Below are 23738 nucleotides of genomic sequence, written 5' to 3' on the forward strand. Positions count from 1 at the left end.
GGGCATTCCAAGACGCGAGACCCGGCTGAGGGGCTGGGAGGCCCGACCAGGCTGCCCAAGGCCTCCTGGCGGACAAGCAGGTGACCTAAAGGCTGGGCCGCAGGAGGTCACCTCTGTCACTGGGCGGGCCAGCACTTCCTTCCTAGCAGCATGCTGGGCCACAGGCCAAGCAGGGAGGCAAAGCTTGAGCCACCCCTCTGCCCACTAGCAACAGCCCGTTCTGTGGCCGAGCGGCCAGGGTGGGGACCGCGCCACTCCTCTGGCCGCACAAGGCGGCCCTTCCTTCCTCAGGCACACGGTCCACGACACCCTGAACCCACCGCTAGCCGCGGAGCGGTGTGCGCGGTCCTTACGATCACGCTTATGGAGTCAGAATGACACGGGGGAAGGCTCATCAACACAGCAAGTCAAATTAAAATCCGGGGAAAAAACTGAGTGTGCAATGCACCTTTGCCTCCGTGCTGTAGAATTATACGTGACAGACTCCTTGCATTTTTCAGTAATCTTAAGGCGTGAAGAATGTTTATTCCTCTAGCACTCCCCCCACCCTGAAATTCGGGGGCCTATTCCTCTCCAAGAGGCTGGGCCCCCACCCCGCCCCGCCCCGCCCCCCAGACCGGCCACGGCCTGCGCAGGGCTGGGCTGCTGACCTCGGCTGGCCTGCTGACCTCCACGTCTCCAGCGCCGCCCGCGGCAGCCAGGCGCCCGGATCCCGACCAGGAAGAGTGGGTTTGCCAGTGTCTGCTGGGGGGTCGGGGCGCCCACCCGCCACCGCCCGCAGCCCAGGCCCCTGCTCCCTTCCCGCGTCACAATGGGAGCGGGTGCTCCCGGGCTCCGTCTGGAATCTCCGGGGAAAGGGGCGTGGGGGCGGGAGGGGGTTGAGGAAGGGCTGGCAAAGACCCCTTTGGCCAGAAGCATCGGACGGTGGCTGTTTGCAGCAGCAGGCGGCAAGGTGGGGTGTGGCCGAGAGGCAGCATGGCGCCAGGGAGCCCTGGCCAAGGTGCCACCACCGAGCAGGCGAGTGTTGACCGCGCCCTGGCGGGCCAGCCCCTCTGGGGCCAGGGGCTGCGCTGGGAGGGCTTGTGGGGAAGACACCGGTTTTCCCTGGACTTGAAGGCAGAGTGGGCAGAGGAGAGACTGGGAACCAGACAAGAAGTCTGAGGGAAACAGAGGCACGCGGCGAAAGTGAGGAGACGGGGCCAGGAACAGAGAGCGGAGCCGGCAGGACCAGAGGGCTGGGCCTTCACACGCTCCCCAAGCGCGGAGGTCCGAGCGAGTGCCAGCACGGGGTCGGCACACAGTAGGTGCTCGATAAATACTTGAAGTGCCCACCGAGGGGCAGTGTGCACAGTCCTGAGCAGAAGAGCCAGGCCAAGGGAGAAAGTAGGACTCGAGCCGGGCCGCTGGGACGGGGCCGGGCCGAGGCTCCCCGGCAGCCAGAGGCCAGCCCTGCCCTGCTCGGGGAAGAGGGAGCGGGGCTGCCCGCGACCTGACCGGCGGACCGGCGCTCACGCAGCGGGCAGGGCAGCCCAGCGGCCGCGCAGGTCCGCCTTCCCTGGCTGTCTGCTTCCGGCCCTGACAATACAGATGACCTGCCAATCACCTCCCCACGCCCGCCCAGCCGGCCACCGCCACCTGCCTTCTGAGGACAGCAGGACCCTCTCAATGGCAGGGCGGAAGCTGGGAAGGCCGGAGCGCCTGGGATCCAGAGGCCTCCAGGAAACGCAGCCCGGAGGCCACACTCTGGGACGTCCTAACGGTTTGATGCTGGCTCTACGACCTCCGACCAGGCCTGTCTGGCCCCGTCCGCACCACCCTGCCTCCACTGCCAAGCCTTCACATCCAGGTCCTCCTGCCACGGAGGGGCAGGATGGGCAGCTGACAATTCACATTCTCAAGCCAGACTGCCTGGGTTCTAATCCAGACGTTGCCTTACCTGCTGGGTAACCTTGGACAAGTCTCTTAACCTCTCTGTGCCTCTCGGTTTCCTCGTCTGTATAACGAGGCTACCTCATGGAGGTTGTCCCGAGGATTAAAAGAGAGGCTGTATGTGACGTGCTTGGAACGGGACCCAGCACGCTGCTAGAACGAAAGGCCTGTGAAGGCAGGAACTGTTGCCTGTTGTGTTCAGAGCTGTGTCCCAGCACCTGGAACAGCGCCTGACACATAGTAGCCGTTTGGTAGGAGGAACGCTGACTGCGAGGGGCCAGGCAGAGCAGGGTCTGCGGGGGAGGGTGGTAAGCGGGGTGGGGGCAGGAGAGGGTGGGACCGGGCTGCGTGACCGAACCACAGAGCTGCCACTCACTCCAGGCAGCGGGTGCCAAGAGGGAATGCCGGCCCAGGGGGCCACATCTTCCAATATTTTATGACAAAAAGGAAGTCCAGATTTTTATGTGACTTTAAGATTTAAATATTGGCAACTAATTTGATTTCAAAATGAGGCCAACTAGAGCTTATAAATTCAGCAAAGTTGCAGGATATAAAATCAACACAAAGATCAGCTGCATTTCTACAACAATGAACAGTCCAAAAAAGAAATTAAGGAACCACAATTCACTATTGCAAGGATGTGGAAACAACCCAAGTGCCCATCCATTCATGAATGGATTATTAAAACTGGTGTATTATATATACAATGGAATACTACTCAATAATAAGAAATGACAGTGATCTAGCACCTCTTATATTTTCCTGGATAGAGCTTGAGCCCATTATCTGAAGTGAGGTGTCACAAGATCGAAATCATTAGGCTCCACATGTACTCGTCACCAAATTGGCACTGACTGATCAATACTATGGTGCTCACACGGTAGTAATATTCTCCAGGGGTTGGGGGGTTGGGGGGGGTAAACTCACAACTAACAGACACGGTGAGCACTGTAGAGGGGAGGGGCATGCCTCTAATCCTCGCTTGGGTGAGACAAAGACATAAAATGTAACCAAAATGTTTGTACCCTCATAATATCCTGAAATTAACAAAAAAATGATCCGAGTCAACTCCCTTATGACGACCTAATTCAATAAACAGTGCAATGCACGTGATTTGGAAAAACAAACAAAAAAAGAAATTAAGAAAACAATTCCATTTATAATAGCATCAAAAAAGAATAAAATAATAGACTTAACAAAAGAGGTTAAAGATTTATACACTGAAAACTACAAAAAAATTAATTTTAAAATTAAGGAAGGTACCAATAAATGCAAAAGACGTCCCTTGTTCAGGGATTGGAAGACTTAATATTGTTAAGACGTCAATACTACACAAAGTGATCCACAGATTCAATGCAAATATCAAAGAGGTTTTCTGAAGGAATAGAAAAATGTATCCTAAAATTCATATGGAATTCTCAAGGGACACCAAATAGCCAAACCAATCCTGAAAGAGAAGAACAAAGTTGAAATTCTCACACTTCCTGATTGCAAAACTTACTGCAAACCTATGGCAATCAAAGCAGTGAGGTAACCGGCATAAAAACAGACATAAAGACCAATGTAATAGAGTAGAAAGCCCAGAAATAAACCCTACCATATATAGTCAGATGGTTTTCAACAAGGGTGCCAAAGACCATTGAATGTGGAAAGGACAATCTTTTCCACAAATAGTGCTACAAAAACTGGGTGTCCACACACAAAAGAATGAAGTTGGACCCTTACTTTATACCATATACAAAAATTAACTCAAAATGTATCAAACACCTAAACATAAGAATTAAAACTGTAAAACTCTTAAGAATAAAATATAGGAGAAAACATCATGACATTGAATTTGGCAATGATTTTTAGATATGACACCAAAAGCATGGGCAATAAAAGAAAATACAGACAAGTTGGACTTCATCAAAATTAAAAACTTTTGTACAACAAAGGACACTATCAACAGAGTAAATAGGCAACCCATGAAAAATATCTGCAAAGCATCTATCTGATAGGGGGTTAATAGCCAGAATATACAAAGAACTCCTAAAATTCAACAACAAAGAACCCAATTAAAGAATGAGTAAAGAACTCAAATAGAAATTTCTCCAAAGATACACCAATGGCCAATAAGCACACAAAAGGATGCTCAACATAATTAACCATCAGGGAAATGTAAACCAAAACTACAATGAGATAACATTTCATATACGCATTAGGATGGCTATTAGAAAAAGAAAAACAACAAAATAACAAGTGCTGGTGAGGATGTGGAGAAACTGGAACCCTAGTGCATTACTGGTAGAAATGTAAAATGGTACAACTGCTATGGAAAACAGTATTGTGGTTCTTCAAAAAATGAAAAATAAGGCCAGGTGCTGTAGCTCACGCCTATAATCCCAGCGCTTTGGGAGGGTGAGGCGGGAGGATTGCTTGAAGCCAGGAGTTCAAGACCAGCCTGGGCAACATAGTGAGACCCCACCTCTACAAAACCAATAAAATTAGCTGGGCGTGGTACATATGCCTAAAGCAGGAGGATCCCTTGAACCCAGCAGTTCAAGGTTACAGTGAGCTATGATCCCACCACTGTACTCCAGCCTGGGTGACTAGCAAGACTCTGTCTCTAAAAAAATATAATAATAAATAAGATAAATTAAAAACAGAATGACCATATGAGCCATGCTTGCCTACTGGGATAACCCCCCCAACAAAAAAAGAACTACCATACAATTATGATTATGATCTGGGTATATACCCAAAAAAAACGAAAGCAGGGATTGTATACTCGTGTTTGTAGCAACATTATACACAACAGCCAAGAGGTAAAAGCAACCCAAGTGTCCATCAACGAATGAATGGGTACACAAAATGTGGTATATACACACAATGGAATATTATTCAGCCTTAAAAAGGCCATTAACTACTGCCTATGGAGGAAAAAAAAAAAAAAAGGAAGGACATTCTGACACATGCTACAACATAGACGAACCTGGGGGACATTACGCTAAGTGACATAAGCCAGTCACAGACAAATAGCGCATGACTCCACTCGCAGGAGGCAGCTGGCGTGGTCACACTCAGAGACAGACAGTGGGAAGGTGCGTGGGTGGGAGGGAGAGGAACAGAGTCACCACTGATGGGGACAGGGCTCCAGTCTGGGAAGCTCCAAAGAGCTGGGAGATGGACGGTGGCGATGGCTGCACAAGGTGAACGCACTCACTGCCCTTGAACTTTACCCTTAAAAGTGCTTCAGATGGCAAATTTTGTTACGTGTGCTTTACCGCATTTTTTTAAAAGGTGAAAATGGTTGAAAAGTGAACAGGCAGGCCAAACAGGACACATTTGATGGTAAGATCCAGCATGCGGTCTCCGAGGACAACTGTTAAGGCTCCACGCAGAGGTAGGGGGCGGGTAAGGGGCGGGGGTAACACTGGCAGGAACCTCGGCCGACGGCTTTAGAGACACCCACAAGATGACTGGGGCAGGGGAGCTCAAGGCCACCAGAGCACGTCCTCGGGGAGGGTCATCCCGACAGCCACAGCCGCCTCCGGTCACCAGACCAAGACCAGCCACGGCCCCTGTGGCCTGGGTCAGCCGGGCACCCAGGGACTGCAGGCGTGTGGCCCGAGTGCTCCGTGAGTACACGCACCCCGTCCACGTGACACTTAGCGATGGCCCCTGCGGTCCCCACAAACGAGCCCAGGCCCCCGCGGTGGTGACGGAGGCCCATTTCCCCAGTCGGCTCGGCCAGCGGGGCAGGGGGTTTCATCACCTCGAGCCCCCAGTAACAGGCAGGTCCCACTATCATCCCCATTTTACAGGGAGAAAAACCGAGCTCCCCAGAGGTTAAGCCTTCTTTAAACAACTTACCGGAGGTCACCTGACCACCGGGTGGCAGGCCCAGGACTAGAACCCGAGTCCGACCGGCCCTCGCGGGGCCCTCTCCCAACCACGAGGCCACGCGGCCTTCCGGGAACAGCGGCGCGAGGAGGCAGCCGGGCAGGCGGTGGCGTGCACACGCCGGGAAGGAGCGCCGAGCAAACAAGGCAGTGTGCGCCGTGGCACGCGCTTCTTAGAGGGGCGACGGTCGCCGTGCCAGGAAAGTCAACGTCTGCGTCCAACCAGCGAGGCTGACCGGAGACCAGGGCGCGCGCGGGGACACCTCACGAGCCACCGCACTTTACAGTTTACTATCTTCTCTCTCTCCACTCTCACAGCTGCGCCACCCCACAACCACAAATAAAAAAAAACATTTATGAGCCCCCGTTTAGGGACTGGGAAAGGAAGGCTGGGAGAGGAAGCAGCTTCCCACGGCCACGCAGCGAGCAGGTGGCACAGCAGGACCGGAATCCTGCTCGCGGGATTCCCCATCCAAAACTCTTCCCGGGAACGACCACGGCGGCAGCAGCAAGCCCAGTTACTCCCCGGGGATCGACTCACTGTGTACTCTTATAACGTCCATCTCACGGATGCGGAAACTGAGGTGCAGAGTGGTAATTAACCAGGGTCACACAGCTCATGAGCAGAGAGTGCCAAGGTCAGAGTTTGAACCCGGCTCGAGGCCCACGTGGCCGGCCACGTGGCACAAGCTCAGGCCTTCCAGGGAGTAGCTACGGAGACCAGGCGCACCCCCTCAGGAATTTCCAGAAAAGGGTTGGCGCTCACAAAAGCCAAGGACGAACTGAGAGCAAAGACCGGAACCATTCTGAATTCCCAAGTCATGGGGTAGTGGGGGGTGGGCAGCTGGGGGAAGCTGGGCCCGAAGCCACCAGAAAGGCCGGGACGCGTCACCCTCAAAACTTCTCCTCTTAAAAAGTAAGTAGATTTTGTTAACTAAAGTAAAAAATAGTTTCAAAAACTTGTTTAGAGTCGCAAAAGGCTACATACTATTTGTATGAAATGTTCAGAAAAGGCAAATCCATGAAAACAGAAGGCAGATTGATGGTAGCCAGCGCCTGTCAGGTGGCAGGACGCAGAGGGACTGCCAGGTGGTCTGGGGTGAAGAAAATGTCCTGAAGTCAGACGGTGACAACGGCTGCATCGCCCTCTTCATACATTTACAACGCTGAACCACACACCTCAGGGGAGGGGATGTTATGGTATGTCAACAGCATCTCACCAAAGCTCTTTAAAAAAATAACTTGTTTGAAAAATGAAGTGTCCTAAAGGCCTAGCCAGGGGAAGCGGGGAGAGGGGAGGCGGGGAGAGGGGAGGCGGGGAGAGGGGAGGCGGGGAGAGGGGAGGCGCGGCCAGGCTCTTGCCCGAGGCCAGGCGCCCCTGGACCACGGCCCCCAGCAGCGCTCCAGCCACGCCCCTTGCCACAGTCCCTTGGCGCTGGCTGTCCTCGACTGGGAGTGCACGCCCCTCTGCTCCATGCCCGACCTCAGCTCCGGCACTGCCTTCTCAGAGAGGCCGACCCTGACCTCCGCAACGGGGTCGTGACCCCCTCGGACAAACGCTTGCAGCCCCGTGCATGCCCCTCCCGAAGACCCCACTTTCCATGGGTGTGTGGAGCGAATGTCAGTGTTCCCCCAAACAGAGCCTCACAGGGCTGGGGCCTGCCCGTCCGCCCACCCGCCTGTCGCCGGTGCCCAGCTCCGTGGCCGGGACAAAGGAGGAGCACACGAACATCCGGGGAAGGCGGGCGGGCGGGCGTGCGTGCAGCAGGCAGGAGGACCGCAGAGCTGGCCTTGAAGTGCCCCGGCCAGCGGGGCAGACAGGCCCAGAGACAGCCCGGCAGGAGGGCCAGGGGACAGGAGGGAGACACAGAGCGCGACAGGCCCCCAAGGAGGCCCACTTGGCAAGGGGCAGGCGGGCGGGACAGGCAGCTCCTGAGAAGAGACACAGCTGCAAGCTGGAAGAAATGCTGCCCCCGAGAGTGATGCACACAACCGGCCCGGGAACTGGGAACAAGCCACAGCGTCCTGTGACGTGCCACCAAGCAGATGGTCCGCACGTCTGCGCGATGTCTTTGCTGGCTCTTGGGACAGAGAACTTGACTCGACCAGAAGGCAAAGCTGTCAACGGAGAGCCCCGGGCCCAGAGCCGCAGCGGCCCGGCCAGGGCGCCTACTCTGACGAGGGGCGGATGCTGGGGACCCGGGGAAGCGGGGGAGGCTCAGACACAGCCGCAGAGAGACGCCGCCGAGGGTGGGACATGGTGGAGGGCTGGGGCCTGCACGGAGCGGGGCAGGGGAGGAGGAGACGCAGCCACACGCGCGGAGAGGGCAGCAGAGAGCCCAGCCCACAGGGCGAGCAGCCCACAGGGCGAGCAGCCCACAGGGCGAGCAGCCCACAGGGCGAGCAGCCCACAGGGCGAGCAGCCCACAGGGCGAGCAGCCCACAGGGCGAGCAGCCCACAGGGCAAGCACCCCCAGACGTCGCTCCGCACAGCCAACAAAGGAAACGACATTCACCGGCACAAACCCGGCTCTCCCCGGCTTCCAGAGGTTTGAGAGATCCTCCCCCCACACGCTCAGGCCAGCCTCTGCCTGTGACAAGAAACCAAGAGAACGAGAATCGTCCTCCCGTCTCCTGTGGGGTGGCCGTCTGCAGCGCGTCTGTCCATGCAGCCTGCCCGGTCCAGGGCGCCGTGGAGATGGCTGGATCGGCACGGGCCCCAGGGCGGGCAGCCTCCCTGCACCTTCCCGCTCCACTCACGTCCACGTCACTCCTGAGGGGCAGGTCCTGGCCCCAGCGACCACGAGATGAAGCAAAAGGATGCCCAGGGGGGCGGCCCAGGCCGCGGACTCTCGCCACCCCACAAGCCAGGAGAGGAGATGCCCCCGTCTCCTCTTATTATGCCAGCAGCCTGGAGGGCCCAGGAGCCAGGGTGATGTCCTGTGCCTGCTCTGCGCGGGCAGTGGCCTCTGCCCATTCCAGCTTCCCCAGGTACCTGGCTCTGCAGCTGGGCGGATGTGGCTTGCTGGTCACTGTCACGGAGGACCAGCTGCTCCTGTAGGGCCGCCAGCTCCTCCTGAAGCTGGGCTTTCTCCTCCCGTAGCTGGGACATGGCCTCCACCATCCTATGCACCACGGAGGCCGCACCTGGCGGCCCCGCCAGGCTCGAGCACCTCCCGCTGCCAAAGAGCCGCCCACCTGCGAGCAAAGCAGCGGCTGATGAGCTGGGCGGCAGCGGTCCCACGCTGGCCGGCGGAGGACAGGGGTCCGTCATGGCAGGGCAGACCATCGGGGAGCAGGAGGGGACGCAAGCGCAGGGCCATGGTGGCGGCGCGGGTTAGCCCGGCCTGTCTCAGAGGAAGCCGCCGCGGCGGGCAGCTTCTAGGGGACAGAAGTGCCTGGATCAGGACTCAGGACAACAACTTCCCGACTGCCTCTCCCACAGCACGCGTTCTAGGTCTCACGGGCCGCTAGCCCCTCTCTGGCCAGCCCGCAAGGACTCGCAGCTGAGAAAGACGAAGGGTTTTCACCCGGAAAAGACCACGCTGGTGGGAACAGGGTTTCTGCAAACCTCAAACCCTCTCAGAGCACGAAGGACGGGCGTGGGACTCCCGGGCGGCCCTGCGGGAAGCGGCCCCTGCACACGGAGAGGGGCAAGGGCAGTGTGCACGTGAGAGGGGCAGGCAGCCCAAGGCACTGTGAGGACCCGGCACAGGGACCACACAGGCACAGGGGAGTGGTGAATACCGAGCTGGGTGGGAACTCAGCCTTCCTCCTCCTCCTCCTCCTCCTCCCATGGCCTCCCACTGTCCTGTCACCAGGAGCAAGAGAGAGACAGACAGATGGACGAGGCAAAGACACAGAATGGAGGCCCATGACCCGCCAGGGGGCCTGGGGTGCCCGTCACAGCTTGCTCCCCGGGCACCGAGCATGGCCGGGGCTCTGCAGGCCGGGAGCTGACAGGGTTGGGGGAGAGAGCCAGAGGAGGGGGAAGGGCAGGCTGCTCAAATGGGGGCTGGCAAAGTGTCCAAGAGCAAAGAATGAAGAGGGGTGTCACATCTGCCGGCCAGAGAGCCCCCTCGCCCCCACCTCAGAGCCCTGGAGCACTGAGCTTTCTAGAACTAGGCCCCTGGGATTCCCAGCCCGGTGCGGGCTGGCAGGGCAGGCATGCACGTGAAGTGACACACACCCTTGGCAGCCCCGACTGGGGGTGTGTCCGCTGCTCTGCAGGGACGCCAAGTGGACTAGGTTGGACGGGGGGCCGGCTGGGGGGGCCCTGCAGGCTGCGTGGGAGCAGGAGGGGTAGGTGGGCACAGCCGGGCTGCACTCTAAGGACAGGAGACCCTCCAGGGAGCTGTGGCAGGGCAGTCCCCTGTTGGATGGTGGCCCTGGCTGTGTGGCTGCACGTGACACAGCACGCACGTCACACAGAGCTGGCCGAGCTCCTGCGATCTGTTCTAGAGAGCGCCGGGTCAGACGGATGCTTCCAGGCCTGCACACGGGGCTGCTGTGAGCGGCATGTGACCGGCGTGGCCCTCAGCCCTTTGCAGACTGCTGTGGGGTGGCAGGGAACACGCTGGCCTCTGGCGGAGAGCTGGCCCTGGCACCCGAGATCCGTGTGGGAGGGCGCTGCAGGGTCTGCCCACGTGAAATGGGGACGACAGGCTCTGCCCGGGGGAACCCAGAACCGCGGGGATGCCCGGTGTGGGCGAACGTTACACCACAGGCCACGGGGCTGAACTGAGCCATCGGAGGGAGAGCCTGCTTGCCTGGGACACTGCTCGTGTCCCAGGAGGCCACCCTAGTGGGGCTGGCCTGACCCCAGCTCCGCCGTGTGCAGGTGCAGGGCAGCTGACAGGGCCCAGAGGGTGCTCATGGGGACAGAAAAGATCTTCGAGAAGCTGGGGGCGGGGGGTGGGGTGAGGGGGGCAGTCCAAGGCAGGGGAAGGCAGGAGGGCGAGGCGAGACCAAAGGGGCACTTGGTGCAAGGGACAGAACAGGCCCTCGTGCTGAGGTGGCGGCAGGCCGAGGCTGGCCTTGCCGATGGGGTCAGTCCTCACCCCTAGTTAGAACCGGATGTCTCCTCTCGGGGCCTCTGCTGCCCAGGGAGGGAGGCCCCCCAATCCTCTGGACGACACCCCTTCCCCAGGCCTCTCTGCCCAGCCCTCAGCCAGGTCGCGACACCTGCTGCCGGACTGGCATGTCCCACACGGGCGAGCGCAGAGAACACGACGGCTCCTTCCACCGCCTGGCAGTTCAGCCATACGAATCAACCTCTTGGCGACAGAGGAAAGAACAGAAACACCAGCTCCTTCCTCCTCTGCACTCTCGGCCTTCCCCGTGGGCTCCCTGAGGATACGTGTGCCCGGTTGCCACTGGGGACGCCGGCATGGAGCCGGGAGACTACGCGTCACACTCGGGGAGCCTACAGAGCCTTCCGGAAGCAGCGGGCCCCTGGACGGCACGCAGGCCTGGCCAGAGAGCGGAACCACTGGCTCCTCGTTCTCAGCTCCAGGCCGGAGAATCGAAGCCCTGTCCCGGGAGCCTCCAGACCCCACCGGCCCAGGCCAGGAGGGGACGCCGGGCTGCTGGGCAGGCGGTGGCGTCTGCGAGGCTGCCGCCCGCACCTGCTTTTGACGGGCGCTGGGAGAGACAAAAAGCGGGGAAATTCAACCCGGCCGGCCGCACTGGCCAAGGCTGCTTATCACTATCACTGGGTGGGGCCTCCGCGGCTCCGGGCGGAGGGTGGCACGGGAGAGGGAGGTCACACACACCGCTGCCCCCGGGGCCGGGGGGGGGGGCAGGCTGGGGTCTCCCGGCACCGTGCCCAGCAGCAGAGTCCGGCTGGGCAGGACGGGGTCTGGGGACGGCTCAGACGCCACAGGAGTCCCCCCTGTGCCAGCCTCGCCAGGGTGTCCCGGGTCAGCGGGCGGCCGCCTTTACCTGTTTTCTCTACATTCATGGCGCCGCCAGCTTCCGGGGCCTCCCGGGCCCGCCTGGGGGCTGGCGCCTGCCTCTTTGGGAGCTTCTCTTCTTTTGTCCCCCGACTGTGGCTCCTGCACCCCTTGTCCCGAAGGGCCTGCTGCCAAGACACAACCAGAATCCTCGAGTGAAGGGTCTGCACTGGGGAGGGACCCCCCGAGTCTGAGGGCGGCGCACTCGGGGAGCCAGGGGGGACCCCGGGGCCCGGCAGGTCCAGCCCGTCGCCATGTGGGTGGGGACGATAGGGCCTGGGGTCCGGAAGAAAGCGTGCCCAGATCTCACAGCAAGACGGCAGGGGTGGCTTCCCCTGCCCCCTGCCCCAGCCAAGGCGGCTCTCTCGGGCGCCTGCAGTCCTTAGGGGAAGCTCGGGCCACCCCAGCGGGCTCCAAGGCGGGAGTCACAGCAGCCTGCTCAATCCGGACCTGCAAGCCCACCGCTGCCAGGCAACCGTCCAGCCCCTCCACGCACATCGACCTCGGGCCGACTCCCCCGGGACGTCAGCGGCCGCACACCCCGTCACAGCCCCCACCTCCAGATGGGGACGGCCACAGAGGCTGCACACAAGTCCACCCAAGCAGGGGGAGGCCCCGGCCCTGCCTCCTTCATTCCCCTGCCCCGCGTGGCTACCCAGGGACCCTGGGAGCCTGTCCCCCGGCCGGCGAGGAGCCCAGGCAAAGGGGGCTGGCACGGAGCAGGCCAGTGCAGGGGCGCGGGGAGAGACCAGAGGAAGCCACCCGCAGCTCGCACAGGAAGAGGCCCGGGGCAAGTGGCAGAGCCACAGGGAACGTGGAAACGACCTAGAGACACACGCAGAGCGCGGCTTCGGGAGGAGGGGGCGACGGCGCAGTGGCTGAGAGTACAAACAAGCGTCCTTTAAACTTTCTGCAAATAAAAAGAAGCTTCACGACAGACAGAATGGGGGAACAGGGGAAAGGAGGTGGCCTAGTATTTCATTCTGAAACTTTTCGTCGCTTGAATTTTTAGCCTAATGAACATCAGTGGTGTTTTGGATTTTTTTAATGTCAGCAGAGATGTTATCTGGGAAGAGAGACGCAGACGATTTCTGGGTGTCTTCGTGCCCTCTAAACTCAAAGCAAAAAGACAAACGTTAGCTTTTAAACGATGTTCAGTCTAGAGGCTCGAGGCCCAGGTGTGAGGCCCGGCTCCGCCATGCGGAAGCTGTGCGACTCTGGGCAAGTTACTTGCCTCCCCTGGGCTGCGCTTCCCTCATTCCTAAAACGGAAGCCAGGACCGCCCCGTCTCAGCGAGACTGTGAACAGTAACTGAGAGGACGTCAGCGAAGGGCTCGGAAGGCGTCTGGCACGTCCCTAGCAAGAGCCCGAGACACGGCATGCCGGTATCATTGTGTTATTCCGGCAAGCTTCACGTTTTCTTTACTTTGATAATCAAAAAGCCAATAAGTAGAATTGCAAAGATGAGAAAATCGACATCGGCAGGCTCGGCAGCTCGCCACCCACCCGTCCCTCTGGACCCCACGCGCCACTGGGGAAGGGAGGGTGGCGTTCCCCCCCACCCCCACCCCCACCCCCGGACTTAGAAAAATTCCCGCCAACTTTATTTCGTCCCCTCCCTCTAGCCAACTGCCACACCAGGCTCGGCAGGGCAGCAGCTGGGAGTTCCCATCTGCCGACCAGGGCGAAGGTCACCCTATTTCTGGCCTGCTGGCCGAGCCAGGGGAGGGGCAGACGGCCCCCAGGGGGCTGGGAATTTCTGCAGCACCTCCGTGGGGGCGTCTCGGGTCTTAACCACTGGACCCAGGCTGGGGCGGGGAGTCACCCAGCCTGCTGGGTCACCTCGCTGTGCTTGGGACCCACTCTGGCCCCACATCCACGTGCCAGGAGCACCCAGAAACACGAAAGAGCTTTACGGGGGCCCGACAGGGCGTGAACACGGAAGCCGCTCGCTGGTGGCACCTTCCCAGAGATCCTCAGCAGATCCGCTGACCCCGGGACTCGGCCGCAGCCACAACCCAGCACCCTGTAATCAAAACTCAAGAGCAGAGCCGCCACCCAGCTTGGGGTTTCTGACCGCCACGTCCCAATTTAACTACCAATGGCTCAAGTTGGAGCAAAGACCAGGTTCCCTGGTTTCTTTAACTGTTCTCTCACCAGACTTGCCTTTCCCACAGCCTGCCAGATAAGAGGGGGACCATGTGGTGCAGTTTTCAGATGAACCAACCAACCACAGGAGACGGGCCGAGAAACACCTCCAAACACAAGACTGTCCCCGAAGCAACACCAACCACCGAGCCCGTGTTCAGATTAGGGGTTGGGGCGACACGCCACTGGGCTAGGACTTAAGTCTGCGCTGGGGAGGACACCTATGCCCTGTGCAAGTGGGGCTTCCAGAAAGGGCGGAATGGGTGTGCGCACATCAGGGGAACACTGGGGGACGGCGGGCCCTGCACGCACAAGTTTCTCGGGGAGGCCTTGGCAACACACCCGGACAACTCTGGTCCTTCATGCTCTGCCACTGCGTGTGTTGGCCCGTGCCAGGTTTCTGTTCACACATTTGCCACCACTTGGGTATGCTCTGGTGCCTCTGCCAGACTCACGGCTCTTTCCCTTCTTCACTGTGTCCCTGCCCTGGCACACAGTGGGCACCCCACAAATACCTGCTCGGGGGCCCTCTTGGCCAGTGGGCAGCACGTCGGTCTCATAAACACCTGCTGAGCAAGCGTGCTCATTAAAAACGGGCAGAGCCCACACTGCCCTGAAAATACTCAACGCCACGAACACACAGATACTGTCTACGGAGCTCACGGCAATCAGAAACGGTACGGAGGACGGGTTAGATGGTAACTCGTGGTAAACCTGTAGAACAGTACGCAGCAGTTTAAAAGAATGAGGTAGTTCTCTACATGTCGACGAGCAAGAGATCACCAAGACTTACTGTTGACAGAAAGAATTAGTTGCAGAGTAACGTGGAAAAAATCATCTAAATATAACTAAGTGACTATACAGGAAAAATAAATGGATAAAAACCAAACACTTAAGAGGGGATTTCTCGGCTGGGCGCGGCGGCTCACGCCTGTAATCCTAGCACTCTGGGAGGCCGAGGCGGGCGGATTGCTCAAGGTCAGGAGTTCGAAACCAGCCTGAGCAAGAGCGAGACCCCGTCTCTACTATAAATAGAAAGAAATTAATTGGCCAATTAATATATATAGAAAAATTTAGCCGGGCATGGTGGCGTATGCCTGTAGTCCCAGCTACTCAGGAGGCTGAGGCAGGAGGATTGCTTGAGCCCAGGAGTTTGAGGTTGCTGTGAGCTAGGCTGACGCCACGACACTCACTCTAGCCTGGGCAACAAAGCACGACTCTGTCTCAAAAAAAAAAAAAGGGGATTTCTCAAAGATACAGGACGACAGGAGGCACTGAGTTTCCAGGTACTATATCTCCGCCCTGTGGGAATTCTTTATAACAGGGGTCCTCAAACTTTTTAAACAGGGGGCCAGTTCACTGTCCCTCAGGCCATTGGAGGGCCGCTGGAGAGTGCGACGCACATTCCACACATGCGCACTGTGGGCCTGGGTCCAGTCGGCTGCTAAGCAGGACAGGCAGCAGCGGCAAAAACACCCAGCAGGCCAGATAAATGTCCTCAGCGGGCCGCATGTGGCCCGAGGACCATAGTTTGAGGACGCCTGCTACACCATGTTACAAGGCTAGTTGTGTGTAGTGGTTCAGCTCCCAGCTCACTGTGTGACTGGCAGCAAGTAACTTAACCTCTCTGAGCCTCCGTGTCCACATCCACAAAGCTCAGATAAAACAGTAACCACGTCCTGAGACTGTCACGAGGAATATAAGGACTGATACGAGATATAGGACACCTGGCACAGAGTCAGTGCTCAGTAAACAGTAGCTATTATTACTGTTATCATCGCATATCAGCTCTACAGCCGAATATGCATATGTATGTAAGTTTGCCTTTTGGAGGTCCCTTGGTGACAACTACAAGGGAGAGGAGCCCGAGTTTCGGTGAAGCCCCCTGTGTAGCTGTGGATTCTCACTTCCGACAAGGAAAGACAAGCGTTGTCCCCCAGACTCAGGAGCCTGAGGGGGCATGAACAGCTACCCAAACCTGACTGTTTTCTCTGGGCTCCGCTCCTCCCCGCCAAGGCCCCAGCTTCCCATTTCACGCCCCAGCCAGGGCGTGGCTGCAAAGCTGCTGTCACCTCCTGCGAGATCTTCCCCGAGATAACTTAATAAAGCAAACTGCTCCATGCACAAGGGCTCACGGTGGCTGAGAGGGGCTGGGCACGGAGGAGCAAGGTGGGTCCCCAGCTCTCCCTCGGCACTTCCTTCCCCCAGGAGGCTGGCAGGGACCTGGCTGCCGCCGCTCAGGGGACCAAGGCACAGCGCTTACCTGCACGGTCAGGTAGAGCCCGTGAGGGCTCCCGGGGCCAGTCCAGTCCACGCTAAGGGCTCGGCACTGAGCCAGGGCTGGGCGAACTGCACTCCGGGCACTGGATTCCTCGTCACCGCAGACTGGGGTGTCTTTTCCTCGCGCTGTACCGGAACAGAGCAATAGGTAAGACTCGCACAGTGCTGGCTGAAGACAGCCGGCCGAGGACCACCGGCCGGGGCTGAGGCTGGGCTCGGCCTGCACACACTCCCGGCTGCCCGGGCACGACCGGGGGGGACTCACGCGCCCTCATACACCTCCCCCCTACGCTTGCGGGGAAAGGCCTGGCACATGGCAGGGGCTACACTCCTTCCTTACCAAAAGCCACCCCAAGATTCTTTTCCAGAAGGAGTCCAGGACCCCACCAGGGGCTCCCCTCCCCCCATGGTGGCTTTTGGGGCTGGCACTGGCTTGACAGAGCAGCAGAAGGAAGCCCACGCCAACTGGCCCGCACAACTCTTCCAGGAGGCGCACCGGGGCTGCGGCTTCATTACCCTGGCTGCCTCTAGGTGGCAGTTTCTCCCCTGCCTTCCTTAAGACCGAACCCGTGCAGGGTGGCCCGTCTCTGCCGTCTCCGAAGGCACAATGGAACCCAGCTAAAGCGCATCCCCTCATGCCTCTGATATACCGCCTCCCTCGCCGGTGGGGGAGAGGGCGGACCCTGGCATGGATGTCCCCTCCACGCCCACCCCCTGCCGCAGCCTGCAGGGCCACCTGGGGGACAGAGGCCCACAGGGTCAAACTGCAGAGGCACTAGGCTGGGACGAATCAATATCCTGAGCGCCAGCCACTGGGCCAAGTGCTTTCTGGGCCTTACAGCTCTTCTTGATCCTCAGTTTACTTGTCAGTAAAATGGGGATAACGAACCAACCTTACAGCCCTGTGGTGAGGATGAAATGACATGAGACATATAAAAAGCCCACAGTACAGGCCATTAGGACCACGCTTGCAATCAGCTCCTCACGACCACCCAGGGAGAGAGGGGCGGAAGGCAGGTCCCCAGCTCTCCCTCGGTGCGTCCGAACAGGCAAAGACCCGGAAGCCCAGAAGCGTGAACAACGTGCCCAGGGTCACATGGAGCTAACCCACATGCTAACCAACCCTCTGCCAGCGTACCCCTATAGGTGGCAATAAGGGGGTCCAGAGGGGTGTCTTCAGAGGGGCCCAGGGGCAGCTGAGTCTGCTGAGACCCTACTCAGGGGCAGGCAATATCCTTGTGTCTCACACACAGGATTCCATTTGACCTCTACCTTAGGTGGATAAAAGTCTGTATGCTCTTGTAATCTTTATAATACTCATTTAATAGGCTGGGCATGGTGGCTCACGCCTGTAATCCTAGCACTTTGGGAGGCCAACGCTGGAGGTTTAATTGGAGCTAGGAGTTCCAGATCAGCCTGAGCAAGAGTGAGACCCCATCTCTACAAAAAATACAAAAATCAGCCAAGTGTGGTGGCGCACACCTCTGGTCCCAGCTACCCGGGAGGCTCAGGCAGAAAGGATCGCCTGAGCCCAGGATTTGAGGTTGCTGTGAGCTATGATGACTCCACTCCTCTCTAGCCCGGGTGACACAGTGCAACCCTCTCTCAAAAAAAGAAAAACCTCATTTAATAGACCTATATGCATACACACAGACAGAGGACTGGAAGCAACTATACAAAATATTCAGTGACTAGCTCAGGTGATTATTTTCTTTTTTATATTTTTCTGTGGCTTTTTGCTTCACTTGCCAAGGGAAAATATTGTCTTACTGGAAAAGCAATGCTCACGTTACATCTGTAATCCTTAGGACAACCCCATGGGGTGCAGACCACTCTCTGCCCCTTTCAGACAACTGGGTCTACCTGACCCCAAAGCCCAAGCTTTCCCAGGGACTCCCAGGGCCGTGCTCAACCAGGCTGTGCTGCCCGGGTGTAACCAGCCCCAGGCAACCACAGAAGGCATCACCCTGGCTGCCCCAGACAGCACAAGCGTGGTGGGAGACAGGAAACAACCAGGCGTTTGCTGTGTGCCCACTCTGGGCCTCCGTTTCCCCTTCTGTACATCAAGGGCCTTGGAGCTGATGGCCCAGAGGGACTCCGCTAGCTCTGACAGGCTGGCAGTCTCAGCCCCTTTCCCCGTAGGTCAGGAGTGACGGAGAGCAAACTTCTGAAGGCACCGTGCCTGGAGAGCCCGCTCCCCCCACCAGGGCGACCTGCCCACGCCGAGCTCAGAAAGGGCGGTGGCAGCTCCCCAGCAGTCCAGCCCCCGCCAGGACCAGAGCAGCCTCTCACTTCTTGAGTTCCCGGCACCGGGGGACATGACCCAGAAAGGCAAGCTGGCACTGACAGCTCCCTGGGGACAGAGGGGCCCCAGACTCTGAGACCCCGTCACAGCCCGCCTGCCGTCGGGGCTCTACAGAAGCACCTCCGGCCGAGCACGTGGCCCCCGAGCCCGCCAGCCACGCTCTCAGCAACCTCGGCGGCTCCCCGCCGTCCAGGGGCCAGCCCAGGCGGATCGGGTGTCAGCAGGCACGGGCGCCGGCAGCCACCTCACCTACCTTGTTTACCAGCCCCGGGCAGAGACGGGGAGCCCACGCACCCGGCCAGGGACCGCAGCGGCAGGGCTCCGAGCGGCCGGCGGGCCGGGGCAGCGCAGCCGGCCCCCTGATCTCCCCCGCGGTAAAGCGTAACCGGCTCCGAGAGGCCTCCCTGCAGACGGGCTCGGGGACAGCGCCCGGCGGGACTGACGCCCCACTCCACGCCTGCCGGCTCTGGGCTGCCGGTTACCCTGTAATTACCTGACAGCTCTGACTGGGTTTAGGAACCGGTGAGAAACCTCAGTCTCATCTCTGGTATCTGGAGGAAGGAAGGGAAATAAAGAGGCATTTTAAAAATGCGGACTCACCAGTTCTCAACCTCCCCGGGCCGGTGTGTGGGAAAGGGCGGGCGGCGGGGCCGGCTGCGGCTGCGGCTGGGGCGGGGCGAGCCATGGCCGGCGCGGGCTCCGCGGCCCGGCCCACTCTCCACAGGCCCCGCAGCGAGGGCGTGGCTCCCAGGTTCCACGTCCTGCGAGAGGGGACCATGGCCCGGGGCTCAGCGGCCTCCTCGGGGCGCTGGGCAGCCTGCGGAGAGAACAAGGGGAGACCAGCTTGAGGACGCGCCTGGCAGAGCCGGCCGCCTGGAAGGACACCCGGCCCCCAAGGCTGCAGAGCCAGCTGCGGTGGCCCCCAGGGACCCCGGGGGCACAGGATGAGATGGGGCCTGCACCCACTTGATGGAGTCTGTAACCAAACAGGGAGGCCCGGAAGTGGGCCGGGAGCATGGCAGGTGTGTCTGCGGCGCCCTGTGGAGACCCCACACCTGAGCCTCTCCTCCCTGAGCCTCCCCTCCCTGAGCCTGGCAGCATGAAGACACGCCTGGGTCACAGCCCCACATGGAGGAGTCGGCAGCATCCCGGTAAGTCTGATCCTTTTTCTTCAAGACACCTTATTTTTCTAACTGCACCTAACCACGTGCTTAACCCTTGGGCTTCAGGCTCCTCTACCCCAGCCCTGCCCGCCAAGCAGCTGAGGCCCTGAATACTAACATTTCCCTGAGGGCGGGACACAGCAACGTCCTCTTAAAGTCAGCCCATTCACACACTCCACTGGCCTTCACTCTGTGCCCAGGAAGCGCCAGGCACCGTGCTAGGTGTTCAGGTACAAAGATTCGCCCAGCCTTCACTTAATAATTACATACAAATACCTACTATATGCCAGGCACCTGTCAGGGGACCTCTTTGATCAGCAGGGATGTGGCCTCACAGCTCCCGGTCAGAAGGGAGATAAAGGCTTCAAAACACCCTCACAATCTGAACAGGATTCCGGGAGGCGGGAGGTACGTGCCAGGTGCCAGGTGGCATGGGGAATGGGGGGCACTGGTTGAGGACAGAAAGCCCCACGGGTCCCTCATGAACTGAACAAATGAACACAACAGAGTCCAAGCATCCACTGCATAAGGGTTTACTGAGCACCTACTACGTGCAAAGCAGCCTTGAGAGCACTTAAGGTGATTGAGGTACTGTCCCAGACTCAGGCAGTGACGCCATCTGCAGAAAACGAGAAACCAGCTTGGAGAGGCAACATGGGGCTTGCTTTTGGTTTTGACTGAGTTGGGGACACCCAAGGAACTTCCTAGTGGAGCCACCTGGGCTGCGGACCCTATCCCGTTCCTCACTGCAGCGACCACTTCCTGCCAGGCAGCAGACAGGGCAGAGCGCAGGCACGTTGGTCGTGGCAGCCCCGCGCAGCCGGCCCGGAGGTGTGCCCAGACCCAGAGTTCCGAGATGGCCTGTTGGGTGAACATCCTGAAACACACACACACACACACACACACACACACACACACACACACACAAGCTGGGACTGACGCCCAGAAGAGAGGTCAGGGCTGGACACCAAGACTCAGAGGTAAATAGGGCCACCGATGCCACAGGTGGGAGTCAGTCGCCAAAGGCTGAGCAAGAGGAGGGACAGCTAGGAGGGTCAGAGCTCGCTCTGGGGGTGGGAAGCTGGAGAAGGAAGGTCAGAGGTGGCAGGCGTGCCGGGCACACGCAGGGTCCTCAGGAGTGGCCGGAGAGCACGTGGGAAGGAGAGCACGGTCAGTTCCCAGCGAGCCAAGCCACAGAGGCACAGACGGCGGGAAGAAGCCGAGACAGGCAGAAAGCCCTGGGGCTCTCAGAGGGAGGAGGGTGGTGGGCAGACTTGGGGGGCTCAAGGAATGGAGCAGGAGCTGGAGGACGCGGCCACTTCCTTCTATTCGGGGAAGTTTGGCCGGGACACGACAGGGGTGTTAGGACGGGGAGGACTGCGCATGTTGGGGGGACCGAGGGGCAGGAATGACCGAGCACTGAGAGTCCAGAGCAGGGGCCTGAGGACCTGCCATGTGACGTTTGCAGAGCCCAGCCCTGGAAGTGCCGCCGGGCCCCTGGCCAGCGAGTCGCAGTCCCTTCCTTCCTTGACTGAAAGGACAACTAGGAGGGGGGGTCCTGGGTGCAGCTGTACTACTGGAAAGGGAGCAGGAATGTGGGCCAAAGGACAGGGCAGAGGCTAATCCAAATACGTGGGCTGGCTCCGATGGAGCAGTGTGGCACGGAAGAAGTCAAGCGTCCGTCCTCTCCCCCAGGTTGTCCTGCATGGCGCCGGGCACACGACCAACCCCGCAGAGCAGCTGCCCAATGGGCAAGGCAGAGGAGAGACAGGCCCAGCTGCGGGGAAGGTGAGACAGTGCGGGGCACTGAGAGCGGACTGCACGGTGGAGGGAGAAGACTTTCAGGGAGGTCCCCTAAGTCTAAGGGACAGGGACAGGAGGAGATAACATTTCTGTGACTCTCTGGAAGGGAAGTCGGGGAGGCAGCCAGGAAGATGTCAGGAAGAAAGAGGAAGGGTGTGTGCTAGATCCCAAAGAGGAAAAAGCAGCTGAATTTAGCAGCCGGAGGGGTGTGAGGTCAAAAGCATCAGCGAATCTCAAATAAGCCAGGGGTTCTGAGCCAAGAAAGCAGCACTCTCTTGCTCCTCATTTGCATGGGCATTTGATGCCCAACCTAATGTCCTAGGGCCTCTACCAACCTAGGATTCACGGGATAGGGCAGAGGACGGGTTCAGAAGCCTGCTGGTTCAGAACCTGGCTCTACTACTGACTAGATGCGTGACCTTGGGAGAATTACTGTGCCTCATTGTTTCCATCTATGAAATGGGGAGAACTGCACCATATAGGACTAGTGAAAAGATTAGACGACGCACGTCGTATGAAGTGTTCAGAATACTGGCACATACAAAGAGCTGGAGTATTTTACTTTTCAGTGACTTCACTCCAGTGGTGGGTGAAGGCAGAGGGGCTGGAGGAAGAGAGGGCATCTAGCTGTCTCTCCAGATTTAGGCCAGGGGGCCAGAGCTGCAGTCCTCCCACCTGTCCTAGACCAGGGACATTGCAAAGCTTGGGGCACAGACTTGACAGCTGCCCAGAGATCCCTGCTGGGGAGGGCTTGGTCCCCCTGGGAGAGCAGGCAGAAGGTGGGGGAGGTTGGACAGGGGCTGGGATCTCCCTTGCACATAGTCACACATCCTGGGCTTTCCAGAGCAAACCAGATTTCAAATTCTCCGCTCCCTGGTGCCATATGAACAGCAGAACTCCCCACCCTGTGCCCCTGAAGTTCAGCCACTGCAAACACAGGGCCCCATTCTGAGGCTGCATTCCTGGCAAATGACTTTCCCTGACCAAGGAGACGGCTACTCTATCAAGGGCATGGGGGCACGATCAGGCAGAGGGAAAGCCGGGGAAGGTGAAAGGCCAGGGGTGGCCACCACCCCCAACCTCGAGACAGATGTGTTGGGGGGTGGAGTGGCAAACGGTACTTGCAAATTTAAATACAGCTCCCTCTTTAAAATCTCCCAGGACCAGGCCCTTCCCTGCGCCAGGCAGAGTTCTGCTGTGACTGGCAGTGCCGGCTCCAAGGGGGTGGCTTCTGGGTTCCCCTCCCTGCTGAGACCCCCAGCCACGGCTGTCAATGGCCCAATTCCTCACCGGCCACGGCCCTCCCTCCTAACCTCGGGGCTGGCCCGGCCGCCCCCGCCCTGCCAAGGGTAAGGCGCATTGCCCAAGGGACGCGGTGGAAGGAACCGAAACAGCAGCCTTCAGGGGAGCCCTGCGGGCGGGGGAGCCCCTGCAAGGAGAGGGGCGGCGCTGACACTGCGGGGTAGGCTCTGGGTTCCCAAACCGGTCCGAGGCTGCTCCGACCCCAGAGGACCCGCCGCCCCTGCCTAGCTCTCGGGTGACCGCGCCGCCGGGTACCCCGGGGCTGGGTCTCGGCCGGCCCTCCCCGCGCCCCGCGGCCCGGGCAGACGCGTCCCGCGGGCAGGGCCGCCCGACGCGGCGCCCCGAGCGGGCCGGGCGGAGCCCGAGCGCCCAGCCGCCCCCAGCCCGCCCGACTGGGACTCACCGGCCTGGCGGCGGCAGGATCCCGGCGTCGCCGCAGCGCCCGCCCGCCCGCCGGGGAGGCAGCTCCACGCCGCCGCCTCTCTCCGCCGCTCCGCCCTCCCGCACACTTTCCACAGGAAATGATTAACTCGGGCCGCGCCGCGTTCCCATGGCAACCGGCTCCGACCCCGGCGGGGGGCGGCGTGCGTGCCAGCTTCCACACGCACGCGCCGGCCAGGGCACGAGCCCCCGCACGCTCACGCTCACACGCGGGGCCTCCCCGCGCCCCGCACACGCCGGTGCACACGCACCGACGCACGTGCTCGTGCGTTCCCGCGCCGGCTCTCACGCCACTCCACGCCCGCACCTGGCTCGCGCACGCGGTGGCGCACACAGCCCCACGCCAGGTGGGCCACGCACACCTGCACCACCTCAAACCGCGGTGCAAAACTTTCACGTGCTGCAGCGACACACGTACACATCTCGCCCGGGCTCTACCGTACCCTGCGAATTTTCTCCCCATCCCAGCACACTCGCGCACCTGCTGTTACACACGACATGGGGCATGCACACGCCTTCCCGTGTCCCC

The 23738-nt window shown here is 59.6% G+C and overlaps 2 protein-coding genes across 8 annotated transcripts in view; both read right to left on the bottom strand.

The window, feature by feature from the left end:
* Nucleotides 1–23289, bottom strand: part of KIFC3 (kinesin family member C3) — a 36109-nt gene extending 12820 nt beyond the window's left edge. For 2 of the 7 annotated variants that reach the window (XM_020282465.2, XM_075995675.1), the window contains exons 1-5: nt 23172–23289; nt 19101–19317; nt 16179–16321; nt 11757–11895; nt 8809–9011 (exon numbers count right to left, since the gene is read on the bottom strand). In XM_020282465.2, the coding sequence (XP_020138054.2) occupies nt 8809–9011; nt 11757–11895; nt 16179–16321; nt 19101–19278 (663 nt within the window). In that variant the 5' untranslated portion in view covers nt 19279–19317; nt 23172–23289. Of the gene's footprint in view, nt 1–650; nt 793–8808; nt 9012–11756; nt 11896–16178; nt 16322–18993; nt 19052–19100; nt 20486–23171 lie in introns of those variants that run through there. The other 5 variants (XM_012743950.3, XM_075995676.1, XM_012743945.3 and 2 more) reach the window with 4 other exon arrangements.
* CIAPIN1 (cytokine induced apoptosis inhibitor 1) overlaps nt 1–23738 on the bottom strand; it is a 328736-nt gene that overhangs the window by 289797 nt on the left and 15201 nt on the right. The gene's annotated exons all lie outside the window — the stretch shown is intronic.

This window comes from Microcebus murinus, chromosome 20, assembly GCF_040939455.1.
Source record: "Microcebus murinus isolate Inina chromosome 20, M.murinus_Inina_mat1.0, whole genome shotgun sequence".
NCBI lineage: Eukaryota > Metazoa > Chordata > Mammalia > Primates > Cheirogaleidae > Microcebus > Microcebus murinus.